This window comes from Giraffa tippelskirchi, chromosome 12 (genome assembly GCF_054371585.1).
Source record: "Giraffa tippelskirchi isolate mGirTip1 chromosome 12, T2T-mGirTip1v1.2.pri, whole genome shotgun sequence".
Classification (NCBI taxonomy): domain Eukaryota; kingdom Metazoa; phylum Chordata; class Mammalia; order Artiodactyla; family Giraffidae; genus Giraffa; species Giraffa tippelskirchi.
The window spans coordinates 48,957,680-48,969,828 of record NC_137286.1 but is presented as its reverse complement, the minus strand read 5'-3'; the positions used below and the strand labels follow the sequence as shown (position 1 = coordinate 48,969,828).

General features: G+C 41.5%; 1 protein-coding gene and 1 long non-coding RNA gene across 2 annotated transcripts in view; one reads left to right on the top strand and one right to left on the bottom strand.

The window, feature by feature from the left end:
- AGBL1 (AGBL carboxypeptidase 1) overlaps positions 1-8,459 on the top strand; it is an 867,141-nt gene extending 858,682 nt beyond the window's left edge. Inside the window, exon 17 of the mRNA XM_081550442.1 lies at positions 5,741-8,459. Within this exon, the coding sequence (XP_081406568.1) occupies positions 5,741-5,954 (214 nt within the window). The 3' untranslated portion in view covers positions 5,955-8,459. The remainder of the gene's footprint in view (positions 1-5,740) is intronic.
- On the bottom strand, positions 6,929-12,001 carry LOC145529791 (uncharacterized). The gene is made up of 2 exons (XR_014071352.1): positions 11,860-12,001; positions 6,929-7,137 (listed from the first exon to the last, which is right to left on the bottom strand). It is a non-coding gene; the product is annotated as an uncharacterized LOC145529791 (long non-coding RNA).
- Positions 12,002-12,149: the final 148 nt, after the last annotated feature.

Sequence of the window (12,149 nt, the reverse complement as noted above, 5' to 3'; positions counted from 1 at the left end):
TTGTTGAACTCTTCTATGCCTTGACTGATTTCCTGTCTAGTTGTTTAATCGCTTGTTGAGAAAGGAGTGAAGTCTTGAATGATAATGATAGTTTTGTCTAATTCTCCTTTCAAATCTATCAGGTTTTGCTTTGTATAATTTGCATTTCTATTGTTTGATACATATGCATACAAGAATACTCTGACTTTTTGATGTATTGACATTTTTATCATCATATCTCTCTACCTCCCTTGTTATTTTCTTTGCTCCGATGACTATTTTATTTGATATTGTTAATACAGACACTCCTGGTTTCTTTTGATTAATGTTTACATGGTGTGTCTTTTCCATCCTTTGAGTTTATATCTATCTATTTAATGATACTTTAAGTGAATTATTATGAACAGCATACAGTTGGGTCACATTTTTAAAATCTACTCTGACAATCTTTCTTTTAATTAGTATGTATAGACAAAATTAGATAGCATTTAATGTTATTGATAAGTTGTAGCTAACTCTTCCATTTTATTGTTTGTTCTCTCTCCCTTTTAGTCTCTAGTTTTGTTTTTTCCTGGCTCCTTGTTAGTGGATTTTTTAAACAATTCTGTTTTTATTTCTTATAAGATCTTGAGTGTTATCTCTACATATATATTTTTGTATTGTAGCTATTACATTTTATATGCATAACTTAAAACCTAGTGGTGTCACATTTTTACCAGTTCAAGTGTAGAAAACTTTCCTTCTTGTACATCCCTTTACTTTCTCATTTATTACATAATTAGCTTAAATATTTATATGAACTGTAACACACTGTACAATTTTGTATAACAAACTGTATAATTTTGGATCCAACTACCAAACATAATTTTAATAGTTCAAGAAGGAAAAAAAATCTATTGTCTGTATTTATATTTTTACTCTTTTGTTGTTCTTTCTCCCTTTCTCATATTCCAACATTATAATCTTATTCATTCATTTCTGTTTAGGGAATTTCCTTTAGCCATCCTTTTAAGGTAGGGTGGCAACAAATCCTCAAAATTTTACTTTGTATGAAAATGTCTTTATTTTCCATTCATTTCTTGAAGGCTATGTGTACATATATATTGTATTTAAGAGTACTAGGTTGGTAGATCTTTTTTGTCAAATTTGAAAAATGGTGTTCTGTTTTATCATTCCCCCTATGGTTTCTGATGAGCTCTCTGCTGCCATTTGAATTATTTTTCCACTATAGTGCTGTGACCCTAAACTTTCGCTCACACTTGTTTCAAAATTTTCTTTCTTTCTTTTTTTTTCTTTTTTAGTTTTAAGATTTTTAGTTTGTCTTTAATTTTCAGAAAACTTGTTACCTGCCTTATCAGGTCTCCTTGGGTTTATCTACTTTCTCAGTATTATATTTGTAGGTTAATGTCTTTTGCAGAGTTTAAAAAGTTTTCAGCCATTACTGTTTTGAATATATATATATATATATATATATATATTTAGCTTCTCTTCTTTGGGGACTGCTTAAAAGAATATTATAGATCTTGTTTTGATATTCTCTTCATTGTTTTAATCTATTTTCACTCTGTTATTCACATTGAATAAATCCCATTGTTCTATTTTCAAGTTCACTGATTCTTTCTTATGTTCCTTCCATTCTGCTGTTGAGCCTAACAATTGAATTTTTACTGTATTTTTAAAATATCTATATTTATTTGTTCTAAAATTTCCATTTGGTTCTTCTTTATATGTTCTGTTTCCTTATTGGAACTTTCTGTTTCTTTGTCAAGTTTTACATTTGATGTCTGCTTTCAAATCCTTGTCAGATAATTCTGACATCTGTGTCATTTTGCTGTTGTCATCTATTGGTTGTCTTGGTTGATATAATGAGTGAAATCTGAACAATTTGGGTATTACTCTATGAGACTATCAGTTCAGTTCAGTTCAGTCGCTCAGTTTGAAGGTGGGAGGAGAAGGGAACGACAGAGGATGAGATGGTTGGGTGGCATCACCGACTCAATGGACATGAATTTGAGTAAAGTCCGGGAGTTGGTGATGGACAGGGAGGCCTGGCGTGCTGCAGTCCAGGGTCTCAAAGAGTCAGATGCAACTGAGCGACTGAACTGAACTGAACTGATTATGCTTATTTATAAATGCAAATGACAAAGGAAACCATATTTATTTAAAATTACTAAAATTTACTGGCAATTAATTAATGGCTCATTAATTAATGGTTTAATTCATACATAAAACTTATGAATGTGGGATCAAGATGACAGGACAGGATGATTCTGACCCTGCCTCTGTTCATGGACACACCTCTACAGCCACATACGAATTATTTCCCTCTGAAAAAAATCTGAAAATTAAATGACCTGCTTTTCCACTACAAAGAATTAAAGGACCACACTGAGAATGGCAGGAAAGTTTGAGACAGAGTCCTGGCAAGAACTGTGCCTGAAAACCAGCATGCAACAGAGGACATGGAGGGATCTCATCAAGCTAGTGCTTCTATCAGAGGAGCGAGGGGCTGGTGTCCTACCCAAGCCTGGGGTCTGCACCAGAGAGATGAACCGCTAAAATGTCTGGCTAAGGGATCCAACCAGGCTGGTGTCCAAAGTGCTGTTAGAATCTGAGACTTCCCTTCTAAATGACTCACATGTTGTCTTACCCACCCTGAGATACAGAGGGGAAAAAAAAGAAAAATAGCAGCTTGAAAAGTACCTGGAGTGTATGTGAGAGAGACTCATTTGCTAATCTAAAAAACGTGTGCTGGAGGGGCAGGGATCTGTGAAATTCTTCCCCAAAGATGGAAGTATTGATAGGTGCCCTCTCCATGTACTCTGCTGGCACAGACAAGTAAGCTTGGAGGGAGAACCCTCCAGCTGCCTTTCTAAGATGGACAGGGGCCAGTGGTCATGGTACTATACCGCTGCCCTGCTGAAGCCAGAGAGCCCAGGTGATTGCAATACCCGCCTCCTCCCTGGCTGAGGCTGGCGTGTGAGAGTGGTCATGGCACTCTCCCACTCCCAGCCTAACTTCAGCTCGAGCACACAAGCAGCATGCTTTCCCGCTGCATTGCTGAAACTCATGGATGTGCACGGTCAAGACATTTTCCTGCCACCTTTCTGAAGCCAGTGAAGGAGCCCTGCTTCCCACACTCTCCAGTTGCCTTGCTAATGACAGTAGGTGTATGTAATATACACAGGGAACTAGTTATCTACCTATCTCATATATCTACTATTTCAGGTATCTGTCTGTCTATCTCTCTCTCTCTCTCTCTCTCTCTCTCTATCTATCACCTATCTGGGTGTCTCAGTTAATGCTAGTATAAAGAGCATCCCTGCCAATGCAGGAGATGTAGGAGACACAGGTTCAATCCATGGGTTGGGAAGATCCCTGGAGGAGGGTATGGCAACCCACTCCGGTATTTTTGCCTAGGAAATCCCATGGACAGAGGACCCGCGTGGGCTATAAGTCCACAGAGGCACAAAGAGTTTCTACTATATTTTCAGCACATTCTAGATGTTCTATAGAATAATGTAAATATGAATCAGAGGCAGAGGCCTTATTCACAGTATAAGATTATATAAACACTATTAAAGATCAACACAAATGAAGTGAATATATGAAAATTTATGTTTAGAGGAAGACATTTCAATAAGAGAGTCATCGAAACAGTCATTCAATGGAAATTAAGATGAGCTTTTACAGTTGATCTATCTTATTTTGGCTGGATGTTGAGGAGTTGGAAGATTATTTTCAATATAGGAAATTGTTTGTGTGAATAATCAAGACTTGAAAACACATTCAGCCTGGTATGTTTGAATGATAACAATAGGAACGGCCTGCTAACTTGGCTGTCGTAGGAAAGGTCCAAGTCTGTGGGAGACTGGAGCAGACTCCACAGTGGAGGGAAGGCAGGGCTTTATGAGGGAATGGATGACTCTGCTGTTAACTCATGGACACCTGCCAACTGGACCCTTTAAGAACATCCCATCCACTGATAATCATATTGCATTAGTAAGCAAGGCTGAGTTCTTGCAAGTTTCTGTAAATAGTGTTATTTGAAGTGCCATCATAAAAATTATGTTTTAGAGAAATTGTTACTGTTGCAGATTAGGAAGGTTTTGTAATAGTAATTGCAGCAATGAAGGTGTGAAGCAACACAGCTCAGTTCCTGCTCACCTTCACCACCATGTTTCACCATCTTTTTCAGTGTCCACAGTGGAGGGGAATTACAATTTGTTGATCAGTTTTCTTTTGCAGAGCACTCTGCTACATTGCATCCATGTGTCCTCTTATTTGGTATTCACAACAAATTTTGAGTTATTATTATTGCCCTTCTGTGAGGTGAAAGGGATTTTCCAAGGTCCCCTGGTCAGGATTAAAACTCGGGTTCTTGACATTGTATAGCATTGTCACCCAACACTGACCATGGTGACGGTTGTGTCAAAAAAACTTGGTGTGCTTGCCAGCTTGAGCTTGTGTGACGACTGGGTGGCTCTTACCTTCCTTTATCCAACTGCTTTATCACCCACCATTCAACCTGTAAGATATGATAACAACTTAATGCTGTGATGCTGTGGAATCAAGATTCAGACTTCTTCTCTTTCCTCTCCATTCATGAAATGTCCCACCAGACCTTCAGCTTAGGGTACTGAGTACCCAGAGAGATGCAGTGGCTCCTAACAGTTAGTGAACAATTAAGAAACTGGCCTCTGATTCATTTCCCAAGCTGAAATGTAACCACACTTCTGATTTCCCATTTTCATTGTTTATGGCGAGGCAGGTGGATGAACATCTCTGCCTGATTTATGAAGAGCTCGCCTTCTATAAATCACAGAGTGGAAACTCAGCCTGCTGCTAATCCTAATTGGTTAAATCCTAAGTAGGGAGTGATTAAGAAGTCTTCAGGAAAGAAAGTACTTCATGCAAATGAGGACGATAATACAGTTCCTTGGGAGGAAATTTCCCTGCTCATAATATATGGTCCAGGTTTGCTGTTCACTCCTACTGGTCCCTTCTGTCTCTTGTTGGTCAGTATCTGTGATCTTCCACTTGTGAATAAACTGGAGGGAGATCTGGGAGATGATGAGGGAGTTCAAACATAGTGGAAAGAGAGTGCTATTTCTCCACTTATTCTCTCCTTTAATGTCCACTGGGATTTTTTTTTTTTAATTTTAATCAGGCATCCACCATGATGAAGGGCTAGCTGTGTAATATGACTTATAGAGCTGTTCATTATAGTGGGAAACATTAAAGATTTTTGCATCTTACCTACCGGAATTCCAGTGCCACTCTTTCCTAAGCATAACTGACATGACACTCACAGAGAGTCAATGACAGCCCCCTCTGATTTTTCACTTTGAGCCTCGAGGACCCTGATGATGTTAAATAGATGAGGCCAGCCCTAACTCATAATTGGAAGTCTTCTGATTGGACTTAGACCTGCAGACTCTTCTGGCTAACGAAGGGAGCCCGTAGATTTTACAGATTTTCTTCCCCCGTTGCAAGGCAGCGGCTAAGAACACAGGGTGCTGTATGCAACATGTTGAAAGGAGCGGGGGGCTCTTGAGATTAGAACTCAGTGAAGATACTCCCCACTCCCTCTTTTCCAACCAATTATAAATGTTCTTTTCTTTGGGTAACTTCTCTTTTCATCTCCCCCTCCTTCCTCTCCACCTCCATTTATATTCCCCTTCCCCTCTCTTTTTCCTCCTTTGTCCTTCCCTCCTTTCCTCTCCTTCCTTTCTCCTCCATGTTTTCTGGGAACTTGCAGCAGAGGCAGCAGCAACAGCAGCATCGCTTCAGAACTGGATGACGAGCCTCCCTGCCTGGAGGAGACTGAGTACGGTACCGACAGCAGCTCAGACCAGGAAGCGAGCTTCTCAGAGCTGGACCGGCAGATCCAAGAGTGCGCTTTCCCCAAGGACGAGGGAGAGGAAGAAGAGGAGGGGACAGGGCAGGGAAGAAACACCATCCCGGAGCCCTGAGGCTCATTGCAGGTTCTGTGCCTCTGGCCGTTGGCTTAGCTGCCACGCTGCTGCTTTGCAATCAGACACACACAGTGTCAGCACAGAAAGCCCAAGTGAGGTCAACATCCCTACATCCAGATTTTGTTCTAGTTTCACTATGCGTTGAGGGTGGCTACTTCTTAATTACAGCCTTTTACATACTGGGTTGGTCAAAACATTCATTCGGATGTTATGGAGAAATCCAAATGAATGTCTTGGCCAACCCATAGTTAGATGGCTAGATGTACACTGTCATTGTGCTGGAATGGGAGACTCTCACGATTCCTACGGGTCCTCTAAAGACTGTTCTGAGCTCTTCTCCATCCCTGCTTGAAACCAGAATGTACTAGAAGTAGTAGGAATTCAACTTTCTTCATGTCTTCTCAACCAAAATTCTAATTGATCACTCACATTGTTCTCTATATGAGGGTTATCGCCTCCTGCTATCTTCCTATTATAGCATCTGAGCCCCTCAACCCACAACAGGAGCCCCCTTGAGACTCTGAGGGTCCTGGCAGGGTCTTCCCTTGCTGGGTGATTGAACATGGAAGACTGTACAACTGAGTAATCATCCTTGGTCTGTTTGAATAGTATCATTTTGCAGATCCAGTAAAGGCCAGGAGCTGTCCTATTGGAAGGGGCATAATAGCGAATAAGACATGACCAAAGTCTTTACATGAGTAAAATATGGCCAAAGTCTTTAAAAATTTGAAAATCCTATGAAATTCAGTCCACTTATCATTATCCTAGGAGGCAGCAAGGCACAGTGGACACTTCATTCATTTCAGTCTCAGATAGATGTGGCTCATATCCTAGATCTGGCAGTTGCTTGTTATGAGAACCGAGGCAAGTAATCAAATCTCCCTAAACTACAGTTCAATGGAGATGAGCATGTCTATATTATAGAGTTACTGTGAGGATGAAATGAAATCATATGTAAAAGTACAGAGTTTGGCACATTGTAGACAATAATGTTGGTTTATTTTCCACTATAACACAGGCAGAACATACTATGGAAGTATTCTCAGTTAGCAAAACAGTCTATGGAGTCATTGGTTGGGAAATACTCTCTCTTCCTGGAGGGGATCGGGGCAGGAGTTTCTGTTGGAGCAGAGCCTAGGAGGCTGGCATAGCTTAGGGTAAGTGAAAATGGAGCAAGGCCCTGCAACAGACAAATGGAAACAGTTTGAAAATGGGAACGATGCAATGTATAGGGCCAAAGCATAAAAGATGGAAAGAGGCTGGGAAGGCAGATTAGAAGGGAAGATAAAGTGGAGATAATATGTTAGAGCAAATGTATGTTTGTCCAGATGCCATATGTATTTCATGATAACTAGGTTTGGCTGCAAGAGATGGAAAATCCAAAACAGCAGTAGTAGCTTTTGTAAGATAGAAGTACATTTGTCTGTCATGTGGAATTCCAGATATAGGCAGACCAGAGCAAGTATCATGAGTGCCTAGTGCCAGGTACTCAGCTTCAGCAGCTTTCTAGCCCACATTGTGTATGTTGCTTTTCCTCTTGGTCTCAGATAGCTGCTGAAGCATCAGACTTTGCATCTCCATCCCAGTCAGCATTAGGAAGGACAGAAATAGGATATCATGTTCTTCATATTTCCAAAACTATGCATATTACTTCTGCTTAACCTCACCATCCAGAAAGTGGTCCTAGGAACAAAAGTAGCTGAAAGGGAGATTGAAAAATGCAGTCTTTATTTGAGGCAGGCAAGGTTAAAAACTGGAAATTTAATCAGAAGTGAAAACAATGCATATTGGGGATCGAAAACATGCCAAAAAGACTTTTCCTAGTATACCTACCACTGCTAAGAGATTTTGGAAACAGAATACTTTCAGAAAAAACTGACAGTCCACACTTCTAGAACAGCAGAAAGCCACAGAAAAAAATGTTTTGCTGTAATTTAGCCCCAATGGATATGACAAAGTTATGTGTGCTGTGATTTAGGAAGTAGATATTATTATTACATTATTATTATTATCATAAATAGTCCCTTATTTTCTGACTCTTTTTCAGAGTTCTTTGCCATCATTCAGAAATCATAATTCATTCTTTATATTAAGGCATTCAGATTTCTGTAACATACACGAGAAGTCTGAGGGAAGTAACAAAGACACTGAATTCAAATCCAAGTTGAAAGCATCTCTGAACTCCTCCCATATTCAGTGTTTCCACTCTTAAATAGAGGATGGCATAATACTTCTGTTTGTTTCTTTTTATTGTTTGTTTGTTTTTTTCATTGCTTTGAGAGTCAAGAAGATAACATTGTTGAATATGTAAATGGTGAGAGGAATGGAAATAATCCTAACACATCATTAATTTGCATCTCAGCTCAAAATTGTTTATTTAGCATGCTTTTGAGAATGTGCCTAGAGCAAGTAAATGTCTATGTGATGTGCTCAGGAAAAGCCAAGAATAGGGACTGTTTATTGATCCATCTATTGTAACAAATATATATTAAGTACCTGCTATGTGTCATGTTCTTTTTGTGTGTACTCAGTTGCTAAATCGTGTCCAATTTTCTGGGACCACATGGACTCTCGCCCGTCAGGCTCCTCTGCCCATGGGATTTCTCAGGCAAGAATACCGGAGTGGGTTTCCATTTCCTTCTTCAGGAGATCTTCCTGATCTGGGGATCAAACACAAATCTTCTGCATTGGCAGGCAGATTCTATAGCACTTGAGTCACCTGGGAAGCCTATCATGCTCTTTATTAGGTTCTAAAGCTCCAGAGAAAAAGAAAAAGACTCATTGTGTCCCAAAGTTGCTCAAAGTTCAGGGGCAAAGATGGACAATAAACATTTTGTTGTAATACAGCAGCATTATGGGCTGCAGAGGATGATACAGAATCACCTCATCCAATGAAGGCAGTGGTGGTGAGCAAAGTCTACTCCAAAGATGATAGTTTAGGTGATTTTGGAAGGATATGTACGAGTTTCCTGGTTAGAAAGAGGAGGAAAGACATCTTAAGAAGTGGGAAGAGTTTGTGCAAAGGCCCTGTGGTGGGGTGAGAGTTGGAATAAAATGTTCCGTGTGACTGATGCAAAAGATGTGCTTGTACGTGGGGAAAGGAGGGGAGTGACAGGAGGTGAAATTGACAAACTAGACATCTATCAGATCAACAACACTTATCCTGCCTTGATGGAAAGGTTGGTCTTTATTCTGAATATGCTGAGTGGAGACAAAGATTTTCAGCAGATGTTTGACCAGAGCTGATGTCAGCATGTATGTATCATTCCTGCTGTACCACGTGTTTATGACTGATTGATCTGCACCCTTGCTATGCTGGTTGTTTGATGGTCTCAGGAGCACACTGGGTGTAACATTAGAGCAAAAGGGATTCCCTGGTGGCTCAGATGGTAAAGAATCCACTGGCAGTACAGGGGACTTGGGTTTGATCCCTGGGTTGGGAAGATCCCCTGGAGAAGGGAATAGCTACCCACTCTAGTATTCTTGCCTTGAGAATCTCATGGACAGAGGAGCCTGGATGGCTACAGTCCATGGGGTCTCAAAGAGTCAGACACGACTGAGCAAATAAGGCTTCACAGGTTTGGGATAAGGTGTGAGATAAGAAATGCAGTTGGGGCCATGTTGAATACTGGGATCTATAAGATGTCCCATTGGAAAGAAAGAACTCCTAGAATCCAGAAGTACATCAGGAAAGAAAGTAAAAGAAGTCAAGCTACACTCTGTGAGCTTGGGGACCCAGGTGGAAGTCCTGAGCCACTGAACCCAGATTCAAGTCAATTAGGAAGAAGTTAACTTGGAGAGAGCAGGAGAGTTGGAGAGAGCAGAATTTCTCCCCTTTCTGCTAGGACAGAAGGCTGTCGTCTGTTACACTTCACTGATGTTCAGTCTGGGAGCGGGGTGAAGGGAGGGGAGGCCCATCACAAGTCACCTATGGATCGTCCAGTTCAGCCAGACGTGTCTCTTGCTGGCCAAACCACAATAGTCAATTGTCCTGAAAAATATTCTACCGAATTTGGAGCCAACTGTGATTATTCAGGAATTCCAGGGAATTGTAAGTGCCAATGGGAAGCACATGCGGTTCAGACTGTGCAAAGAAGTGTGTCTGGAGAAGTGAAGTGGGGTCCAGGCCACATATGTGGCTGTCCTGTGCCAGCTGTCATCTGGTGCTCCACATGGCAAGGCTGGAATGGGGTGGGAGCCTTTTTCACCCCCAGGATAATCATCATGTGTAGAGAAGCACAAGGCTTCTCGCGATCCCCTAAGGATCACATGCCCATGATCCCCTAAGGGTGGGATCCGCTGTCTCTTCATGACACTTCCCTGTGCTGGAGACTTTTCAGCTTCTTTCTAGTTTCAAGTTCTACCAAGGTCTGCTGTCTTCAGTTTTCCATGGGTCAGAGCACCTCATTTTATTCCATCATGTTGATGCCTGTGCATGAACATGCACATGAATACACACAGACACACACACATACACACACCACTACTTGTGTGCTCAGTCACTTAGTCGTGTCCGACTCCTTTGGCCCCGTGGACTGTAGCCCTCCAGGCTCCTCTATCCATGGGATTTTCCAACCCAGATTAGTGGAGTGGGTTGCCACTTCCTCCTCCAGGGGATCTCTGGGATCCAGGGATTGAACTCAGGTCTCTTGCTTCTCCTGCATTGGCAGGTGGATTCTTTACCACTAGGGCCACCTGGGCTACCATAATGCCCTTTATGATTTTTTAAAAACTGCTCACATTTTCGTTCTGTCTCTGACAAGCTTCTCCCATTACCTCATTTGGGGTAGCAAGACCTGCTTCAAATATCATTTTTCTTACATAAAACCTTTCTTAATCACCCCAAGTCAAGTTATATAATTTCTCTTCTGTGCCCCTAATGTACCATTTATACATTCCTATTATAGCCTGCTTGCCATTTACAGCTTTATTTATGTGTTTTTTACAGCTCCATCCCCCCTGGCCAATGAATAGAGAACTCTAAGGTGCATGGACCTACCTATTATTTCTCAGTCTCCCTGTACCTGAAATATTAAAGTTTCTCAAAAATGTATCTTCCCCCTGGCCTCAAACCTGGACATCCAACGTCTCAATGAAATTCCATAATTTTCCCTTAAATTCCTCCATTTCCCGTCTCAAGTCAAAGTGTGTTTTATAGGAAGGGAAATCGGTTTCATTACAATGACATCTCGCCCAAGTATAGCCCAGCCTCTCAAGCCGTTGGTTGCCATGGAAGACTGTTCCCATGTGAGGCTAGATTTCCAAGGAGCAGGGTGGCCTTGTCCTTGCCTAGATTGTGCAAATATTTAGACAGAGCAGTGAGAACAGAGGTGCAGAATCTCTGAGCGTCTCCTGCTGCAGTAATCATCAAGGTGCTCTGAACACACAGGCTCACTTTGTTGAGAACTGGCACATGACTGCAGGTGTGCTGTGCCAACTTGGCTGCCTGGGTGCTCCTTTCAATCCCATCCATTGGCTCCAGTTTCTCCTGGGTTCCCAGTAAAGGGATTCAGAGCCACAGAGAACCTTTGAACATAACCTGGTCCTTGAGTTACAAGCTTGTATTGAGCCTTGCCAACTTAAGTAAGATCATGTTACACCTGAAGGGGAGGAGTTCTCACTCATGGTTTCCATGATCCACCCTGAGTAAGGGAGCTGTAGAGTCAATTTCATAGTCCAAAGGGAGCCTCTACCCTCTGCCAAAATAAGAATTCTCCATGAAATAAATGCCTGACACGAGTCATCCTTGCTAGAGAGTCAGGAAAGAGACCTGCATGGTGGACCTGAGCACTTGCACCCTCATCAGAGTGATGGATTCGTTTGGCCCTTTTGGTACAAACCTCCCCTGCCCTCTAAAGGCTCTGGTCTTGGAAAGACATAGCAGTGTAGCCTGGGTGCTAACCATGCAGGCCTTTTTGGGCAGAAACCACGCACGAGGTTTGGAGTCTGCTGCTGTCTTCACAACAGATGTCCTCTTCTGTTTGTGTTGTAGTTTGGTTCCATGTGTGCCGCGTGCCCAACGGATTCTTGATAAAAAGTGCTGTCTATAAAAAAAAAAGGAACTGCTTAAAGGAAATTTTTAGATAAAAATGGATCATATTGCAGCCATTATGCACCTAATAATAAAAAAGATTCGACTGCATATAGCTTAAAATTATCGGTTACACACGTTGCAACACAAGAGCTGAAACT